The sequence below is a fragment of the Berghia stephanieae genome, chromosome 1, assembly GCF_034508935.2.
Source record: "Berghia stephanieae isolate SIO BIC M18660-M18661 chromosome 1, UCSD_Bste_1.3, whole genome shotgun sequence".
Taxonomy (NCBI): domain Eukaryota; kingdom Metazoa; phylum Mollusca; class Gastropoda; order Nudibranchia; family Aeolidiidae; genus Berghia; species Berghia stephanieae.
In genome coordinates, this window is record NC_088360.1 from 61,590,002 (window position 1) to 61,606,973 (window position 16,972).

Genomic DNA, 16,972 nt, shown 5'->3' on the forward strand with positions numbered 1-16,972 from the left:
TGAATTGTGTCATTAATTTCCGAAAAGACAAAGAATGTGGTACGCCTAACTGCAGTTCTTTTTCCGCTTGGATGTAGTCGCTTATTTTTAACACACTGTTTACGTCCTTTTAGATAAGACTCGAACCAGTCTTGTACAGTTCTTGATAGAACAAAATGTGTTTTCATCCTGTATTCATGGTCGATGGTATCGAAGGTATGGAGAAAAACGACGTTGCCTTCGACGATATATTTCAAGACGTCGCTAAAACCTCGGAGGAGGGCAGTTTCCGTAGAGTGAAATGGTTTATATGTAGAATGATTCCCCCCCCCCCTCCATACTGTTTCTGTTGAAGTGGTGTTTGAGGGTGTTTGAGTTGCTCGAGAACATTTTCCTCCAGTATTTTAGACAAAAACGATACATTCGAAACTGGCCGATAGTTCTTCAAGACGTGTGGTCTAGATTCTGTTTTTAAGTAGGGGTCGGACAATTGCCTTTTTATTATTTGATAGGACCGTTCCGGAAGACAGGGAGTTTAGGATTGAGGTTATTGATGGAAAAAGACCGTTCAAGCATTTTTGAGGAGGACTGTGGGAATAGTGTCGAGCTCGCATGTTTTTGAAGAAGGCTATGAAATAATTATAATTACTTCTTTATCAGAAACTGGTTTAAATTGGGTGAACAAAGGGATGCTTTCTGATCATTTTCAGTGTCGTCTCGAGAAAAATTGTTATCTTGTACTGGGAAGTTACTTCTGGTTGCTTCTATTTTATTTTTTTTTAATTCAAGAGAAGTTGCTTCGTTTCCAAATATGTGGGGATGAGGTCAGATTTTTGTTTTCCACGCATTAAATGTTTTGTTTTATATTATTTTATTATTTAAGATCCAGTTGTTTTGTGATACTATAATACAATCGAAAGTGATGCACCCTGCGGGGTTGGCGCATTAATATGCTGCAAATAGTGCATGGGCCAGTGGGCGAAACCCTTCCCCCCCCTGGGGGAGTTTTCGCCACATGGTTTTTCTGAAACAGCAATATATCTTGATTATTAATCCGGGTGTTACCGTTTTTTCAAGTGTCATTTACGAGAGTTACGGCCCTTGAAATGTCATTAGGTGCAATTTTTTGTGAAATCGTTTTTGTGCATAAAATGGTTGTTTATCACCTTAAAATTGTTTCACATACAATCAATAATGGAATTTTATTGTAATTTCTCATTTTTTGCCTCATATCATAAACTATTTTACAAAGCCATATAGCGTTTTTAAATCTTTGATAGCCATTTTCTCTATAATTTGAAAAAAAATCTATTACAGTGTACTTGTTTCCCTTCAGGATGAATAAACAAGAGGGATTTTGCACTAGCACAATTCAGGCATGATTCAGGGACATATAACACAAATTAATCCGGGTGTTACAGTTTTTTCAAGTATCATTTACAGGAGTTATGGCCCTTGAAAGGTCATCGGGTGCAATTTTTCGTGAACTCATTTTTGTGAATAAAATGATTGTTTATCACCCTAAAATTGCTTCAAATGCAATAAATAGTGGAATTTTATTGTCATTTCTCATTTTTTGCCTCATATCATAAAATATTTTACAAAGCTATATAGGGTTTTTAAATCTTTGATAGCCATATTCTCTATAATATGAAAAAAATATATATTACAGTGTATTTGCTTCCTTTCAGTGATAAATAAATAAGAGGAATTTTGTACTAGCACAATTCAGGCATGATTAATGGGCATATAACACATATACATTTGTAACATTTGACCTGGCTGTAGCAAAGAAAGCTTACGATATTGTCTGGCAAAACCCACAGCTTTACAAAACAGTCATTATTCACCTGGGTGTCTTTCACACCATAATTTCATATCTTGGTGCCCTGGGAAAGCTCCAAAGTGGATCTGGTTTTGAAGAAATTGTGACTGAAGCAGGGCTATGTGCACATGGTTCTATGGATAGGATTATGAGTGGAAAGAACTACAACAGGGCTATACGAGTGCATGTGTCTGTTTTGGAGGCTCTAGAGAGGCTTCTGCTTGCAAAATTTGAGCAGGACACGGATTCAAAACTCAGTAAAGACCTCATGTCTTACATAAAGGAATTCACCGAAGGAATTTCAAGCCATACAGCTAATAAAATTCTCCAGTCAACTGTGTATGCTGAGTTATTTTCCCAGTATGAAGCCTTCAAAGAGAGTGTCCGCTCAGGAAAGTACGGAAAAACTGCACAATACTGGATCCAATACATGGACAAAGTTTGGCTTCTCCTCCAGTTTCTGCGAGCTACAAAGACACACAACTTTCTTCTTCATATATCTTGTTTAAAAGAACTGTGCCCACTGCTTTTTACCATGAATCACCACAATTATGCCAAGTATCTCAGTGCATATTTTGTGTCACTAGCCAACCTGATTCATTCCCACCCAGGGGCAGAAGAAATGTTACAAGATAATGGATTTAGTGTCTCCAGATCAAGGACGCCTGCTGGAAGAATAGCAGTTGATATGACCATTGGACAAACAATAAACAAACATGCAAAGACAAAAGGAGGTATTGTTGGGTTCAGCAAGAGTCTTCCAAGCTATTACCGTTGGAGTGTAACAAGACACAATCGAGCAGAATATGTATCAGCAACCCAAAGAATGATCAGCAACAACAACTGTATAGATATAGACACCCACAAAGAATTGAGCCTTGCAGAAAAAAACAAAGTGAAAAGCGAGTGCAAAAGATCCTCCAGGCATTTTCAGCATTTATCAATCCCTGCAGACAAGGGTAGACGGCAAGAGAGGAAGAGGTAGACCAACAAGAAGCTGGGAACAAGATATATGTGAATGGCTGGGAATGAAAGCAACTCAAGCAAGTAGACTGGCGGAAAACCGTAATCTGTTTCGCAAGAAAGTTCGGGAAGCAACGTCCTACGCAGGATCAGCTGACTAGATGATGATGATGATGATCAATCCCTTTGAAGTTGAAGATGGTCTGGTCAGTCTAGCTTCAGGAATGAAAGTGCAAGAGGATGTTGGTAATGACCTGCTAGCCGTGGAAAAAACAGGAAAAAGATTGTTTGAAAGTTTTGTTGAAAACAGACTGAAGGAAAAGACTGTAGAATTTCACAAGCCATTAGAAAGGAACAAGACCAAGACATTTGCATCATTGAGGAAAGTGGTAACAGTGAAAAAAGACATGAACGTGGTCAAAATCAAGGCACAAAGAAATTTATTTGGCCAGCTTCTTGTTTTGTCCCAAGAGCACAATGTTGATCTTCAAAAAGTTCTTCAATATCCTCTAACACCTACTCCATGGTCGCTGGCTTCATCAGATGGTTTACCTCTGAAGACCAACAAAGCAACTCTGTTGCACAAGCTCACGCCTGACAATTCATTAATGTTCGAGGATTATGCAAAAAACAAACAAACACCGTTTACATTGTTGATGGCAATGCACTGTTACAAACTGTCAGCAATCCCAAATACATTTGGTGAAGTAGCCAAACTTACATTTTCCTCCTTACCACAAGCAGCTTGTGTACACTTTGTGACTGATACTTACATAGAAGATTCAATCAAAGGTTGTGAGAGATTGAGGAGAGGATCTTCTGAAGATAATGCATACTTGTTAAGAGGATCTGCAACAACAGTGCCCAGACGTTGGAAATCATTTCTCAGCTGCGTTGATAACAAAAGATCCCTTATCAGGTTTCTCCTCAAGGAATGGGAAAGTAACGAATATGCAAAGAAACTGAGAAACAGGGAAATCTTCTTTGTCTGTGAAGAGAGATGCACCTTACTTTACAGTGACACGGATGAATTTACCACAGCTGTACCTTGTCTAGATCTCTACTCATCACAGGAAGAGGCAGACACACGAATTATACTGCACTGTCAATATGCTTCCCGCCAACCAAACTGTGAAACAATTGTTGTCAGATCACCAGACACGGATGTCTTCTTACTTCTCCTTTCATTCTCAGAGACAATTGGAAAGACCCTGATTTTTATACTGGCTGTGGCAACAACAGGCGACAAATCAATGTCTCTCAGATAGCAAAGACTTTGTCTAAACAGATGTGTGATGCATTACTTGGTGTCCATGCATTCACAGGCTGTGACACAACAAGTTGCTTTGTTGGGCAAGGAAAGCTGAAAGCTCTAAAATTTCTTCAAAAGGAGGAAGATCTTAGAATTCTGTTCTCCAGATTTGGAACATCAGCAGCTGTTTCGAGTAATGACTGTCTCATGTTAGAGTCATTTGTGTGCAAGCTGTATGGCAAAACCTCGTGCACAAGTGTCAACAAAGTGAGGTATTATGACAAAGTTCGCCAGCGTTTCAAAGGAAAGAAAGGTACCATCTCATGCAGTGGTGGAATTGATCTGTGTCAGATGCCTCCTTGTAGTCAAGTATTGTCACTGCACATATCAAGAGCCAACTTTCAAACTCTCATTTGGAGGAATGCAGTGTGCCAGAATCCTAGCATTCCAAAACCAGAGTATAACGGTTGGCAGAGAAATTCTGCAAATGAATTGGAAGTACAGTGGTTCAAAGATGCTTTCATTCCAGATGAGTTGCAGGAAATTGTGTATGAAGAAAGCTGCACCAGTACTGACGAAGATACATATGCCGAGGATGGTAGTGATAGCTTTGACAGTGATTTCCTTGACGACACTTCAGAGGACGAAGAGGATTTTGCTACTGATGATGAGGATATGTAATAAATTGGTGAGCAGTGCAAACTGTTAAGGAGTAAAGCATGTTTGCAAAACACATAAGGATATTGTTTTTATGTACTTACTGCATCTTGAATCAAGAATCCCTTTTGAATATCAATTATTCTTCATAATATAACAATGCGATTTCGTTCAAGTCTTCGGTAATGATGCTTCACTTGGGTTGTGAACAAATTAGTCTTTTTTCATGATATATCTATTGTTTTTACCACACCTTCAACTTACTTTTAAATGTGACAACTGGACATCAATACCATGTTTAAAAAGAATGAAAATTATGATGAATTTGGCATCCCACAAAGTGGAGAAAAATTTAAGGGTTGCGTACACTTTTAGTTTTTCCTGTGACGTAGAAATATGAAGGTTGTTGTTGAGGCTTGGGCCATAGCTTTCTTCAGTGCTACATTTTTAATGAACATGCTGTTTTTGGCCATATTTAAAATAATTTTTGTGTAAAACACTGAAATAGCCCATAAGTTTAGATATGACACTTCATGAGATTACTGACAAATTGTTTCAACTTTCTGTGAATCTATATAATATTTACAAATTGAAAGCTTGTGCACATAGTTTGATAGTATATTCAATTTCCTTCAGTTTGATACCCAATTTGCATATATTTGAATTAATATTGTAGTCTCCAGAGCCTTTGAAAGAAATGTTGTCTCTTTTTTGCAAGGGGACACAACTCACTTTTTTCAAAGAGCCATAACTCTCTTAAATGACACTTATTTTTACGGTAACAGTGGAATTTGTATGGCCAATAAGTTCTATTATTTGAAAAACATAGTGGCATAAACTCCCAAAGGGGGGGGAGGGGGGGTCCCAGTGGCCTAAGCACTAAAAAGGTTGTTTACGGAAATTATATTCTCTATGTCTCGTGTATGTTTTTCGTTTGAGTTAAAATGAATGTTCAGATCGCCCAATATTGTTATTTTGTTCTTTTTGAAATTTAGTTGAGTGATGAGATCGTTAAATTCTTGTAAAAAATTTAGTTGGTAAAAAATTTCAGAGGATGATAGATTCAGATATGTAAGAGGTGTTATTCCATTTCATTATTATTGGCACGGATTCGAAACTAACGTAACGCTTTTCTTTAATGTTGGTGATGCATTTTTCGAAGCTCTCGTGATATATAAAAGCTGTGCCACTGCCATTTCTGACTTTTCGTGGAATTTACATTGACGGTTTCACTTGGTTGATGAGGTGTTTGTCACCTTTCACTTTCAACCAGAGATAGATGTTTTCATCAATATTTAGGTCAGCCATGTCAAACGTTTTGTTACGCAATGACTGTGTGTTTATACAGTCAAGGTTAATGCGATTTGAGTCACAAAGGTTGTTTAGAATGTCTCTGAACACATGTCTTCGTGGTGTCTGATCGATGTCTAAATTAAAATCAGCCTTAGATGTTTGTTTCTCGTGTTTACATTTCCCCCCATTACTCTTAACACTATCCTTGTTTTTCAATCCCACTGACATCTTTTCGTGACAGTTGGGTAGTTGCGCCAATTAAGTCAGGGGGGGGGGGGGGCGCAGGGGATGAGGATGACGATGACCAGTTATTACCTTAATACTTATGTCGTCTTGATCCACCACGATTAGGTCGGTAATTGACACGTTTAAAAATAAATTGACGAACATAAAAGTTGATGTTTTGCACAGTAAAAGTCACAGCAAGGAGCACAGTGAGTGAATAGTGCTATAAGAACAAATATAAACAGACCAAACTTTAGTATGAGTTTAGAATTTGTAGAATCCATTGTAAAAATGCTAAAATGTTATAAAATTCCGTGTATAAAAATCAAAATAAGCAATATCACGTAAAACACTAGAATGCCACAAAAAGATTGATATAAAATTTCACTTGCACACTCGCATACAAACAAATAAATAAATGATCAACAATTACAGAGCTTGATAAACACGTCAGCCTGTTACGTGATAGTACTACACTACTACTGCTACTACTGCTGCTACTACTGCTGCTAGTACCACTGCTACTACTGCTACTACTACTACTACTACTACTACTACTACTACTACTACTACTACTACTACTACTACTACTACTACTACCACCACTACTACCATTACTACTAACTACTTCTACTACTCTCTTAGAGACCATTCATCGAACTCAATACGTCAATGTGTGATAACGCATTTGTGTCAATTCTTTTTTCTTCACAGGAAAATACCGTGATAAGCCTGATGATTTTGGTCCACATTGCAGCTTGCACGGGATTTACGGCAGGAGTCCTTTACTTTGCTTTGAGGCATTCTTTCACCCTCATCGTGGCCAGCCAATAGAAATTGATTTTGGAAAATTTACTTCAAAGTTATAGCTGTTATATCGTCATTGATTTTGATGAGGCGAGGATACATCTTTTCTTTTCCGACTCGAGATTTTTTTTACATTTGCAAAGATTTTAAACTAATGCAGAATATGCCATGATGTAAACGCAGTGAGTTAAAAATTGTTAATGAGACAAATGTTAACTAAGACAACATGAGCCAATTCTATCTTTGTTCATACATTTTAATTGTTAGCTTAAATACAATCATAATGACAACAGCGACAACAACTACAACAACAAAATATGGCCCGCTACACAATCTGTGAATTATCTCTGCAAAATGGCAATGAACTCGTAAGGCTAGCACGCAGAAATATGTACTTTTACCCTCTCCTTACCAACTATCTATAGGAAAATCGTCACATTCGTTACGATACAACCAACACATTTTAAAAATTCAAATTTCTTTTGGACATCATAAAATTAAAAGAAAACGAACAGTGTGTTGTAAAGTGTGTTTTACTAAAGAAATTATTTATGGCAAGAACTTACTACTATTGTGTTTGAGTGATAAAAAATATATTTTTGTGTTAGTTGGGTGTGAAGTTTGGGGGAAAATCCTGAAAATGGCTGGTAAGGAGAGAGTTAACTTGATATGTTACATATATATATATATATATATATATATATATATATATATATATATATATATATATATATATATATATGTGTGGTGTGTGTGTGTATGTATGTATAAACATTTCAAAGATAATTAAGATTGTTTGACTTCTACAACGTTGTTATCGAGCGTTGCTCTCATCAGGAAGTGTATATATATAAGTAAAATAGGTCAATATTCTAGAATCACGAGACTTTAGGCTTTGGTTTTATTCACTTAACACTACGTATATTCGTCATAATTAATTTAAAAGGATATAAGCTTAGTTAATTGTCTTTGAGAAGTGTTGAGCAAATGAAGGGTTGGTTATTAGTTATTGGTCTCATAATTCCCATAATTTTGTCGGATATTGCCAGGTTTCGTCAGGTTTCATAAAAAAGTAATTGCTTTTATATGAAACTCGCTGAAACCCGCCGTTTTGCACTATTCAGTTTCTGATACTGAATAGTGGTTTTGCACTATTCAGTATATACGGTGTTTTTTCCGAAACCCGACAAAGTTATCAGAAGTAGGAAGTTGTGGGAAGTGAATCTGGTACTCAGGGAAGTGTACAATAATGGGGAGTGAGCCTGGGACTGGGTTTCGGCTGGTTTTGTAAAAAAAAAAAAAGCAATTCCTTTTTTTTTAAAGAAACCCGCCGAAACCCTATAGTATGCGGCAAAGTTATGGAAAGTAGGCAAACAATGGGGAGTGACCCCGAGATTCAGGGAAGTATACATCAGTGGGGAGTGAACTTGAGACTTTGGTTTTCGGCGGGTTTCAGCGAGTTTCATATAAAAGCAATTATTCAGTACATAGTATGATATTCATTATCTATTTAAACATTTCAAAAAAAAAATTTTTCGGAGATGTAAAAACATAGGCAACATGGTTTAAAACAGATTTAAAGTTTGTAGGCTTTATTTATTACATTATTCCTTTATTTTCAATCTATCAATTATTGAATTTATTCATTTGTTAAATTCATTATTCATCAATTTATTTACTTATTTATATAGTTATTTATTTACCTATTTATTTATTATTATTATCAGTATCATCAATCATCATCATCATCTATTTTCATTATTATTATTATAATTATTATTATTATTATCATTATTATTTCAATTAAATAAAATGATTAAAATATAAGTTTAAAAAACAGTAATAGACAAAGAGAATTTTTAAAATATTGAGAAAGCGAAAACAAAAGTTAGCCCTATTGGTGAACTTCCGTTATTGGAGTTCGGTCGACCCCGTGTCGATACAACTATCTACAAAAGAAATGTGGGAATCTGCCAAGGATTCTGCTTATTTACTAATTTATTTGTTCATTAAATGTGTTTACTATGTAAATTTAATAACGGATTGACAAAGTACTGTATGAATTTTGTAAATTTATGACCCCTTCAACAACCTATTATCGATAATTTAAATTAAAAGGAAGTCAAACCTATTTAAGTCTCTTGTCTACGGAAGTGGTTTTCGACTATTGATGACGTGATTATGAATTAGAAATGAACATCGCATCATTCAATGTCCGCGGTATCTCCTCAAAATTTAAGAAAAACAACCTGATTGAGGACCTATTTACTTAAAAATTAGACGTAATAAGCATACAAGAGACCAAAGACAAGGCTAATGATGAAATAATACGAGGTTGCCATCTCATTACATTTGAGCATGAAAATATCCAGGGAGGGCTCGGTTTTCTTATATCAAACCGTCTAACACCTTATTTAAACTCATATTTGTCTATAAACGAAGGAATATATGTTTTGAGCTGTAAAAGCATTCCATGCTTTCTAAACAACAAGCCTACACTTGTAATCAAAACACCCATCATCCTACTTCGGGGACATCCAAAAAAGATTCAACACTAAGAATTAGATTATACAATGAAATTGAAATGATAATCCGAGACCATATAAATGACAACATCATAATCACGGACGATTTTTTAATGCCAAAATAGGAACAAGGAAAGACAACAACGAAACATGCCTTGGTGCTTATTCCAAAGGAATGCGTAATGAAAATGGCCAGTATCTTATTGATTTTTGCTGTGAGCATAAGTTATTCAGATGTAATAGTGCCTTTAACCATCCTTCCGCCATATTACTACATGGCAAGGAACGTGGGCAATTTTTGATGACAAGATTATCAATACTTACAATCAGATAGACTTTATCATAATTTCGGACCATTACAAACGATGATTCACGAACATATGCAGGAATGAAGACCTCCCCTCTTAGTCTCAAAGTTTAGACCAACAGAAAATGAAAACAAGCCAAGGCATAAGTATTACAAACAAAATAGAAAATCGATCAACGACTTCAGCAGTCTAAGAGATGACCTAGTCAAAGAAAATTTCAAAAACAAACTCGCTTCAAATATTTCGTCAACGAATTTAAAGGATGCCTCTGACCCAGCTGAAATTCAGCTTGTCCAAAGCGTGCTGATGAACAGAGACATAACACTGATTGAGAGAAGTAGTATACAAAAACAAGATTACTGTCCAATACTGCATGACTTGTCAGAGCAGCAAAGCAACTGAGACTTAACATCAACAGCTGCTCAAATACGGATGCGAAGAACAAAATGAAGAGATAAAGAAATGAAATCATGCATAAAATTAAATCTCAATCAATAGATGATCACAAAAAGAAAATAGATGAGATTGTGACAAAAAAAAATAGTACGAATGACAGTATGAAAATGTTTAAAACCGTGAATACAATCAAATGACAAAAACACATAATAGATTTATAATCAAAGATAAATCTAATAAGACCTTATGTAAATATAAAGAAATTCTATACATTATAAGCGTGTACTACACTGAGAAAATACAAGGGTATTCAAGAAGTGGAACCATTTGATTCTACCAATTCAGAGCTTGAAACGCCTATAACGCCCCAAGAAATAACTGAAGCCATACAAAAGCCTAATAACAACAGATCGCCATGTCTAGATGGTGTTAGAGCAGAAGAACTAAAATGTCTTGAAGACGAAGGCATGCAACTTCTAGCTGATATATATAATAAGATATTTGAGACAAAACAAGTTCTCAATCTTGGAAGTGGAAAACTCAATCTGCTAAACAAACCAAATAAAAAGAAAGGCCCTTTAGAAAATTTACGACCAATCGTTTTATTATCCACGCTAAGAAAAGTTTTAAGCACAATCACGCTCAACAAAATTAGAGTAAAGTTAGAGGCATATCATTCACCTTCACAAAGCGGGTTTAGAAGAGATAGAAGCCTTGCATACATAGCATGGGCCCATCGATGGCTAAAAGCCAGAACGGAAAAATATAAGAAAGAATTTACCATACTTGGAATCGATATGAGTTCAGCTTTCGACACTATATGCAGAACCAAATTGTTATCAATCCTTGACTCATTCTTGGACAACGATCACGTGAAGCTAATAAGATGCCTATTATCAAATACTACATTACAATTTGAATCCGGCAGAGAATTAACAACATCAACCTCAATTGGATCCACTCAAGGAGACAGCTTGAGTCCAATTCTATTCACGATATACCTCGAATTTGGCCATGAAAGATCTAAGACCAAAATTACCACCAATAAAGAAGATCACTCGTGAATTGATATACGCAGACCTAATCTTTGAATCAGAACATCAAGCGAAAATATACTTGCCAATAATATCAACTTCCCTAGAAGCATGGAATCTGAAAGTGAATCAATCCAAAACAGAATATACAAAAATCAACAAAAATTTAAATGAATGGAAAAGTGTAAGTAAACTAGGCAATTTGATCAACAAAAATGAAGACATCAGAAAACGAAAGCAGCTGACCACCAATGTATTCAACCAACTCCAAAATTTATGGAATAGAAATAACATATTCAGTGAGAATAAACGAATACATGTTTACGAGGGAATGATTATTCCGATATTGACATATAATTGTGGAACCTGGGGCCTCACAAAAAACGAACTTAGAATGTCTCGATTCATACCACCGCAAACAATTAACGTCGCGTAATCGGAATCTATTGGCCAGAGACAATTACAAATACTGATCTCTATGACAAAACCAGGGTCCAACGCCTGAGTACAATAATAAAAGAACAGCGGTGGAGGCTATTTGGTCACATCTTACGTCGAGAAGATAACGTCCCAGCCCAAACTGCAATGACAGAATATTTCCTTCATGGCAACACATGTAGGGAGACCACCAACATCAATAGTAACTACCCTGAACCAGAACCCCTCTACATATAAGAAATTTCTGGATTCAGATGAGGCCGAATTAATCCCCGAAGAACTAAGAAATACTGTAGTTCCCTCCGTACTAAAGTCACAACAAGATCTTGACAGCCTCAAAACTCTGGCTCAGGACCGTGACCAATGGAAACAATTAACAACATTGATGGAGAGAGCAGCTATACTTATCGACCATGCATGAATCACACAATTCTCAGGAAACGTCATTCTGACTGCGAAGCTTACTCCTCCTATTGGGATTTGAACCCTTAATCTTTGGGTTCAGAGTCAAACAGCTTAACCACCAAGCCACAGATTCACTACACTTCTGGTGACATTTAATAATTTCTATTTAGACATTTAACATTTTTATTTGAATGTCAATGTTATTTTGATATTTTAAATTATGTCAATTCCACAATAGCAGAAATTAAAAAATAGCAATCACAATATTTTGACAACTTGTGTTACGAACAAATCGGGCTGTAAGTAACTGCACGTGTTCAATCTGGCACTTTGTTTACATTGCAACCGACATTGTCTCACTTTTCACCCTCTCTATAAATATATAAAGAAAAGAGTTCCTTGTGGTACTGAATAGTGGTTTTGCACTATTCAGTATCTGATAATGAATAACCACTTCGTTATTAATATTAGCCTGGTGTTGGGATAATCATATTTTATCGATCGTGTCAGCGGAGCTGTCAAACGAGGACGAAGGGAATTGATTGGGAATGCATTTTAAACTTTTGATTTATTTAGTAATCTCTCAGCACATTGAGTCAACAAGAAGAAGCCTTCGGGGTTTATTTTTTCGTTTAAAAAAAACACAAACTGGGGTCCCATACATCTCAAGGCCCAATTTTATGTAGGCGGACTAGATTTAGTTATTTACTGGTCTAGTAAATGACTTGCCAGTCTTAAGCCTAATGGAAGCAAGAGACAAAAAATTGGATTTTATGAACTTTTTCTAGTCTCTGACTTGCAAGGCTCTTGCTTAGAATATGTGTTGTAAGGACGGTGACTAAATCGGCTATTTTTTTGTTTGTAACATCAAGCTCTCTAGTACATGATGGCAGGTTTTGTTTTGGTTGTTCTTTGCAGCGAATCATTCCACTTCGAGTCTCCGGTCACTTACAACTCACGAGCCGATTTAAATGAGTTTTCCACTTCCAAGATTGAGATCTTGTTTTGTATTAATGATCTTATCATACATATCAACCAGTATTTTCATGCCTTCGTCGCCAAGACATTTTAGTTCTGCTCTCACACCATCTAAACCTTGCGATCTGTTGTTATTGAGCTTTTGCATGGCTTCACTAATATAGGACGTTATAGGCGTTTCCAGCTCTGGACTGGTAGACTCGAATGGTTCCAGTTCTTGAATACCCTTGTATTTCTCAGCGCAGTACACACTTATTGCATTTATAATTTCTTTATCATTACATAAGGTCTTATTACATTTATCTTTAATTATAAGTTTATTATGTGTTTTCTGTCGTTTGATTGTATACACCACTTTGAAAATTTTTATACTGTCCCTCTTACTATTTATTTCTGTCACAATCGCATCTATATATTCTTTTTGTGATTATCTATTGATTGAGATTTAATTTTATGCATGATTTCATTTCTTTGTCTCTTCATTTTGTTCTTCACATCCGTATTTGAGCGACTGTTGAATTCAAGTCTCAGTTGTTTTTGCTGCTATGATAATTCATGCACTATTGGACAGCAATCTTGTTTTTGTATACTACTTCTCTCTGTCAGTTGTTCCCCTGCTCATCAGCACGCTTAGACGTTCATTAAAACAAGTGAAATTGAATAATATTTACGATTAAATAATTTGTATGGTTCGTGAATCGAAAATAAAGGGAAAGTAAAACATCCGCTTCGACGCTCAAATAAAATAGTCACCAATGGGAATCCAAAGGATGACGTAAAACAACCTTGGGTCGGCTTGCCTCGAATGTTTACACAATAAAAATGAAAGAAATTATTGTCGTCCATTTCAAAATTTTCTGATCTGAAAAACCTTGTATCTCAACTAATACTGATCTTTCAGAGTGGTTCTATATCATAAATTATAGGGTTTTTCATATTCTACAACATATGTAATTTTCATGCTTTCAAACCTGTTTGCACAATTCAAGGGTTTTTTTTGGACCTAATTCCCCCTACTATACGTACCACGCTTTATCTAATCCTAATCAAAGAATAAAATTTGCTTGTATGAATGTCAATCACAAGCGTGTAAAGTAATAAGTAAAACTAACATCCTTTAAAGATTTAATACTACAGATCGATTAACGACCCATTGAGAACAGCCATATCACGAAAAAAGGGTTTAAAAAAAACCCAATGTAACTGAATAGTAGAACATTTTAAGCAAGCAGAGTTTCTTTGGGAAAACGTCTTATTCTTTGGATAAACCTGAGAGGTGATCTAAAAGAATATTTAGGTATGTATCATCAACCCTTCCACCTGTTTTATCATCTTGGGGATTACCCAACGGGTTCACATAGTCAGTGTCTCTAATATGATTTCTTTTTACGTTATAGTGCATCAGAAAAAAAAACAACTAAGGAAAACATATTTGACAAAATTTTCGAGGAAAAGTGCATTATCAAGAATCTTAAATGACTGAATCTAGAACCAAGAGTAGATGCTGGCTGGGACCGTTATAAAAGAAAGCTGGAAAACAAAGACGAGGTGATAGCAGTCGGCAACATGTGATTGATTTGGTGAAAATTTCAAGGAACTGGCAACATTTTTTTCAATGATTTAGACAAAGAAAACCTCTTCAAATAAATGTCTTGCATGCTTGTGATGGAAACAGTCAAAGAGGGAAAAGGACAGTATAGGACAATAGGCAAGCATCTTTGTAATGGGATTTCTGTGGGACATGACAATGCAACCACAAAGGAGACACCCCCATATTGGTGGTCCATATTTTGCAAGGCCGTCAATCACAATCATTCAGACTTAAACAGACCCCGGGATATTGATGTTAATGCCATCTTCATAGCCAATCACCATTATATTTATTTTTGCAGCAAATCCTGAAGCTAATATTTGCACTAAATCTTTTTAAAAGTCAAAGAAAGTAATTAATCTGAACAGCATTGCCACAAATATTGGCCAAGAGACGTGTATTGTTTCATGCATTTAAGGGTTCTGTCATCACATATGCTTTTAAGTTTAAAGGGAAGCGGTCATGTCGTTAGTTGTCTTGATTTAGTCGTGTTTCTCGCCATGAGACATTGACAAAAACTATGATGCAATTAACTTTGGAGGGAGGCAGAAGGAGAGTACGGTAAACAAGGTGCTGGGTGGATAATGTAAAGGAATGGACAACTAATGAGGAAATCTCACAACAGATCTTGATGGATGGCCTTTACTGTTGTCATCTCTCATGTCTCATCTACAACCACCTCGCACAGAAGAAGGTGGTGAGGTGGGATGAGGTTCAAGTTCCAGACCAAACCCCACTGTCTCCTGTTATTCATGAATTGCCCACTATCGTGAATGCTCCATTACAGATATCTCAAAGTTTCTATGTGACTATTTGTATGCCAACTATACAAGGTGAAGCCATTGAACACAATATTGATCTCGTAAGGATGAACATTTCCATCCAGAAAACGGGAGACGTTGACAAAATCCTTCCAACAAGGGACGTTCTGTATCAGCTTTTTGAAGCGAGTGTCTTTCAAGCGAATATTTGGGCCACAATCAACGAGTCATTGATGTCTTACCAAACCCAAATAATGCGAATGGAAGGAAGATAATGATAGACTGATTCAGCTTTTAACCAAGCTGCTTGAAGCCAAGGCTGTCTTCCATATTAATCGGATGTTCTGCTTTCCGATGCAAATGCACAAAGACAACATTAAACTGCAGCCTGTTTTGCAAATGTCAATATGCAAATTAAACATCTCTCTTATACGAGATTTGTAATCTTGGCCATTTCTTTCCCTACCTGTGCATTACTTCTTTTTAAATCATTGTTACCAACCAATAATTTCATAGTGTCTGTTAAGTCTGGTTCTTAAACAACATAAATTATTTTCAATATGAAAACGTTATTTTAAATTATATATTTTAATATATATTTATGATTTAATAATGATTATTCTGTTTAGAAACTTTTGCTGTCGGGGATATCATGCACATACAATCCCCCTGAATAGATGGAGTATGTCATTAAAAATCTCAGATCTAGTACTAGATAACATGTATTTCACAACGAATAAATGTGACGGTATTCAAGACAAAAAGAAACAATTGTAGTATTGTTAAGGCATTTGACATATACATATAATTCAAAGGACTTCTCTATAAAATCAAAAAGGCGAAGATCTTTCACAGAATGTTAGTCTGGGTCATGAACTCCCTGACAAATTAAAAGGAAGGCTCGAGAAGAATGGGAAGTAGAAGGACTGATAAGCCGAAATTTACAAATCATGTTAATCTCTTTAGTAGCTTCCATTTGTTGCCTACTAATATTTTGTTTTGTCAAAAGTTTTCGAGGCATTTCACATGAAGAGACTTGCTCTAGTGAAAATCAGAAAAAGTACAATAACTCTTTTGAATTGAGACAAGATACCTCAGATTTTTGTATTCCGGTTTATGACATATCAACAATATATTTTGTTATTTGTCTGGTCTTGATTTCCCAATAGGTCAGGAGTGTTACAATTCGTTACAAGCTTTAATGGGCGATAACTCCACTGACTATCATCTGATTTAGTTGTGTTCTACAAATCATTTTTTACTTATTCAGTTGCTCATATTTTTCTTGAAAAGTATTGTTTTATCAACACTTTTGTAGATGTTTCACAAATACACACTTGCCGTTTGTCTGTTGTTTTATTTATTTATTTATTTTTTCTTCTTTCCAATGTGAAAAAGGCAGATAACTCATATGAATTTTAATATAGAGCTAAGATTTCTTGTATAGAGCATAAAGACACATAACCAAAGTATTTTTGTTTGTTCTTAGAGTGCTAAAGATTTCCTATTACCTTTTGAGTTCGATTTTTAGTACC

At 35.7% G+C, this 16,972-nt stretch overlaps 1 protein-coding gene across 2 annotated transcripts in view; it reads left to right on the forward strand.

The window, feature by feature from the left end:
• The window catches only part of LOC144978858 (putative ferric-chelate reductase 1), a 113,304-nt gene extending 105,794 nt beyond the window's left edge, over nt 1-7,510 (forward strand). For both annotated transcript variants that reach the window (XM_078925438.1, XM_078925447.1), the window contains one exon: nt 6,909-7,510. In XM_078925438.1, coding sequence (XP_078781564.1) covers nt 6,909-7,028 — 120 coding nt within the window. In that variant the 3' untranslated portion in view covers nt 7,029-7,510. The remainder of the gene's footprint in view (nt 1-6,908) is intronic.
• The last annotated feature ends 9,462 nt before the right edge of the window (nt 7,511-16,972 follow it).